Raw genomic sequence first — 4,936 nt, 5'->3', positions numbered from 1 at the left:
TTCCCACTTGGTTATGAACACAGCATAATAACTGTTACTTAGACATGACAAAGTAAGGCACTTAATAGTCTGAATCTAATAAACAACAACAATACTGACAACGACGACAAAATAATAATAATAACAATTATGACAATAATAATAATAATATAAGCTAAAAAAACATAAACAAAACAAAATGAACAGACATTTGAAAGAAAGAGATAAAAACACAGAGCACAGCATGAAGTATCCTTCTCCTGCTTTTTAACTCTTTCCATCTTCCGTTCACAAAGTATTTTCTGTCGTTGTTGATGTTGAATAACAGGTGGTGTTATTATGTTATGGCTGCCGGTGTTATGATATGGGGACACCAGGGGGCACCCTAGGGGATTGTTGACTAGCAGGGCGTTATGTGGGACAGAGCAGGAACCCTGAGAAGGACGAGTGGATGTATTCGGTGGAGTAGAGCCCGTTAGCCTGATCCGAGGGAATCTGCATCCACACCTGGTCGTTCTCCTTCAGCTCAAGCACGGCGCTACCGGACGCCTGGTCCATGTAGCCCTTCTTGTACTCATCGTAGGTGTATGTGGCTGGAACATTGTTCTTGTACAGCGCCACCCACAGACTGAGTCCCTTTACATGCACGTGGTAGGCAAAGTAGTAGACTCCGGACATGGGGCTGGTGAAGATACCGGTGGCGGGGTTGTAGGCATTCTGCCCGTTGTACAGGGTCCTGTCAAACTTGATGGGCATCCCAGAGGGAGGGAAAGCCGTAGTGAGGATGGCGGTAAACGCGGGTGCCACGGTGGTGGAGAGATCTGCACTGCCAAACTGTGGTTTTCCGTACCTCCCGTCTGGTACCTCGTCCCCGCCCAGCCCTGAATCCGTTAGCCCAGCCACTACGGTTTGTCCATTTCCTGCAGGGCCAGGGGGCCCAGGTGGCCCAGGGGGGCCGGGGTTGCCATTGAGTCCAGAGTTGCCTGGCTTTCCTGGGGGACCTTGGGGACCTGGAACTCCCTTTTCTCCGAGCTTGCCCAGCCCTGGAAGACCCGGCAGCCCAGGTTCGCCCTTCAGACCTGGGATACCCTGTGGCCCCATTGGCCCTGAAGGCCCCTGTAGACCAGGGATACCAGACTGGCCTCTTGGTCCTGGAGACCCAACGAACCCAGACTCCCCTTTTGGTCCAGGATTGCCTAAAAGACCTGGGTTTCCTGGCAGGCCTATGTGCCCAGCCTCGCCTTTGGGCCCAGGTTTTCCGATAGACCCGTTAGGGCCCGGGAGGCCTTTGTCTCCAGGAATGCCGGGTTTTCCAGACAGACCACTGGGACCCTGGTCCCCTCTGATCCCTGGCAGACCTGGATGCCCCTGCGGACCCAACTCTCCCTTCAGGCCAGGCATGCCGTGTTTTCCTGAAAGCCCCATGGGGCCCTGTATTCCTGGTGGTCCTGGCTGTCCATCTGGGCCCATGTCTCCTGGCTGCCCCTTCATCCCAGGGTCCCCTTTATCTCCAGGGACGCCTGGTCCCCCGAAAAGGCCCTTGTCTCCCTTTGTCCCTGGTAGACCAGGTTTGCCGTAGCCAGGAGTTCCAGGAAACCCTGGAGAACCCCTCTGCCCTGCCTCACCTTTAGGCCCAAGTTGACCTGGTCCTCCAGGCAATCCATCTTTACCAGGCTTGCCCAATCCGACGGGCCCTGGCTGGCCTTGCGGCCCTGGACTGCCAGCCTCCCCTGGCTCTCCTATTCCTCCTGGGAGCCCCTGGTCTCCTTTAGGCCCAGACGGACCAGGAAGCCCGTTAAGTCCTGGTTTTCCCACACCCTGGTTACCAGCTGGCCCTGGGAGGCCCATGAGTCCGTTGGGGCCCCTGGTTCCTGGCAACCCAGGCTTCCCATTGCCATTCTCTCCCTTGAGTCCACGCTCCCCAGGATTTCCAGGCCCACCTTTCTCTCCTGGTTCTCCACGAGATCCAGGTTGGCCCCTCCCGCCGGGAAGGCCAGGTTTGCCATTAAGAGACAGGCCAGCTGGCCCAGGGAGACCTGGTTGACCTGGAAGTCCTCTGGGACCTGGTTCACCCCGGAGTCCAACCTCGCCATTATTCCCAGGCATCCCCTTCATTCCCTCCTTTCCTGGGAGACCCGGAAGTCCGGGCTTCCCAATGCCCGGAAAGCCTGGAGGCCCCTGAGGCCCAGGCAGGCCATTGAGACCTGGTTTTCCCAGTCCTGGTTTTCCCGGAAGTCCTGATGGCCCAGTTGGGCCTCTGGGTCCAGGTTTTCCTTGGAGCCCTGGCACACCCTTTACGTCCATCATGGGTGGCATGTCTGTAGGAGAAAATGGAAGATCATGTGATTACCTGTTCATCCCCTTTGAAATCCTTCATTATCTTACAACATTCATCTTAAAGTATGAAAAATGACAAATATCCATGGTTGCGTCCCAAATGACATCCCAAATGCATCCCAAATTCCCTATATACTGCACTACTTTTGACCAGTGCCCTAAGGTAAATAAGGTGCCGTTTGGGACATAGCACCAGTTTTCAGTGACTTGGCTCTGTAAATAGTGGAACAAAAGCTTTGTAAATATGTCCTTAAGACAGCACTCAATAACCCTGGATTTGCAAGAACCTGTAATTGATTTTACAGTTGATTGAAATAGGCATTCCGTTCAAGACACAGTAAACTGAATTGAAAAACCTACAGTGAATACTGTATAGATATGGTTCTACGTCAGGGACGGCTTGTTCAATAGGGCGATATGGGCGACGCACTGCCAAACGGGAAAAGGAAGGGATTTTTTTTCTAATCAATTATATCACGGCAACAGCAGTTATCAGTGTTCACGTCTGATCTGCCAGCCACTAAATGTCAAATCAGGCTAAAGTCGTGCTTCAAATGGCCCCGCCCGTTTTTGGGGCGATTTCAGTCAAGTTGAAAATCGCCCAGAAGTCTCTCATAGCCTGTCATGTAAAATCTATTTTTTTCACATTTCAAAGCTTTCAATACATTCTCTATGGGTGTCTGTGGGCTTGCACTTACGCGCTTTCGTCATACGTGACGTAACGTTGAACGTAACTAAGACAATGGCGGCTACCAGCGTCTCTGTTGCGACCTGCAGTGCGGCGTTATTTTATGTTTTTAATTTGTAGACTTAGTTTACAAACATTCTGCCAACCATGGATTTCCAGTGGTTGGTTTTGGACTGATCTTGTTGATCGTGTACATACCCGCTACGAACGGACTAAATAATGAAAACGCTGCTGGCAGCTGAATCCCAATACAGCTGGGAGACTTGGCTGGATGAGTCCCGGACAGAGAAGTGGAGCCGGCCACCTTCACCCTGGTCAGAGCGGACCGCGATCCTGGTAAGAGAGCGACTCTGTACCCCGACATTGAACTGCTTTCTGTGTCATTGCGACCTTACTATCAATTCAATTCAATTTAAGGGCTTTATTGGCATGGGAAACGTGTGTTAACATTGCCAAAGCAAGGGAAGTAGATAGTAAACAAAAGTGAAATAAACAATAAATATTAACAGTAAACATTACACTCAGAAGTTTCAAAAGAATAAAGACATTTCAAATGTCATATTATGTATATATACAGTGTTGTTACAATGTGCAAATAGTTAAAGTACAAATGGGAAAATAAATAAACATAAATATGGGTTGTATTTACAATGGTGTTTGTTCTTCACTGGTTGCCCTTTTCTTGTGGCAACAGGTCACAAATCTTGCAGCTGTGATGGCACACTGTGGTTTTTCACCCAGTAGATAAGGGAGTTTATCAAAATTGGGTTTGTTTTCGAATTCTTTGTGGATCGCTGTAATCTGAGGGAAATATGTGTCTCTAATATGGTCATACATTTGGCAGGAGGTTAGGAAGTGCAGCTCAGTTTCCACCTCATTTTGTGGGCAGTGTGCACATAGCCTGTCTTCTCTTGAGAGCCAGGTCTGCCTACGGCGGCCTTTCTCAATAGCAAGGCTATGGTCACTGAGTCTGTACATAGTCAAAGCTTTCCTTAAGTTTGGGTCAGTCACAGTGGTCAGGTATTCTGCCACTGTGTACTCTCTGTTTACGGCCAAATAGCATTCTAGTTTGCTCTGTTTTTTTGTTTGTTCTTTCCAATGTGTCAAGTAATTCTCTTTTTGTTTTCTCATGATTTGGTTGGGTCTAATTGTGTTGTTGTTGTTGTTGTTGTTGTTGTCCTGGGGCTGTGTGGGGTCTGTTTGTGTTTGTGAACAGAGGCCCAGGACAAGCTTACTTAGGGGACTCTTCTCCAAGTTCATCTCTCTGTAGGTGATGGCTTTGTTATGGAAGGTTTGGGAATCGCTTCCTTTTAAGTGGTTACTATCTGCCCCGTGAGTTCCCCCAATTGTTTGTTACCGTTGTGTACTGTTGATAATCACAAGTTTACTGGAGAACTGAGACCAAGTAGAGACTTTGGACAGGGTGGATATGGTATAATAAAGGCAGTTTATTCAGAGGTAAAGATATCTGGAATCGCGTGCACGGACTCGTGCACGTGTGTAGGTCACCTAAATCATCAGAAAAATTGCCCCTCCTGAGAATTTTTTCAGGAGCCGCCACTGTTCTACGTTAGTGCCAGTGTGCATCTGCTTTGCCAAATTCTTGTCATTGTCTAATTAGTTTTGTTTGGCAAGACTATGATGTAGTGAATTCAGGGACAGTACCCAGGTTAGGTCTTCCTTTAGGGTGTTGAATATTGGACTAGCTGATCTAGTAGGAAGTTGGCAAAAAAATAATAACATTGAAGCAAGGCTGAACTGTTTTTTCTTCCGACAAACTTTGAGCTACAGTAGCTTAAATGAACACGTGCTTTGGTATGAGGGTTAAGTAAACACCATTAAGGAGCCACCAGGAGTTTAGAACTGGGATTGACAGCAATAATAATCCCATTCGTCTGTCCTGTCATTGTTCATGAGAAATGTGTATTTTGA

The 4,936-nt window shown here is 48.5% G+C and overlaps 1 protein-coding gene across 1 annotated transcript; it reads right to left on the bottom strand.

Moving 5' to 3' along the window:
* Positions 1–390: 390 nt before the first annotated feature.
* On the bottom strand, positions 391–2,295 carry LOC311116663 (uncharacterized protein; the record flags this gene model as incomplete). The annotated part of the gene is made up of 1 exon (XM_084191720.1): positions 391–2,295. The coding sequence occupies one exon, from the start codon at positions 2,293–2,295 to the stop codon at positions 391–393; it is 1,905 nt and encodes a 634-aa protein (XP_084047846.1).
* Positions 2,296–4,936: the final 2,641 nt, after the last annotated feature.

This window comes from Coregonus lavaretus (genome assembly GCF_964263955.1).
Source record: "Coregonus lavaretus genome assembly, contig: HAP1_SCAFFOLD_1859, whole genome shotgun sequence".
Lineage (NCBI taxonomy): Eukaryota > Metazoa > Chordata > Actinopteri > Salmoniformes > Salmonidae > Coregonus > Coregonus lavaretus.
The sequence above is the reverse complement of the archived record's forward strand: the minus strand, read 5'-3'. Positions and strand labels throughout refer to the sequence as shown.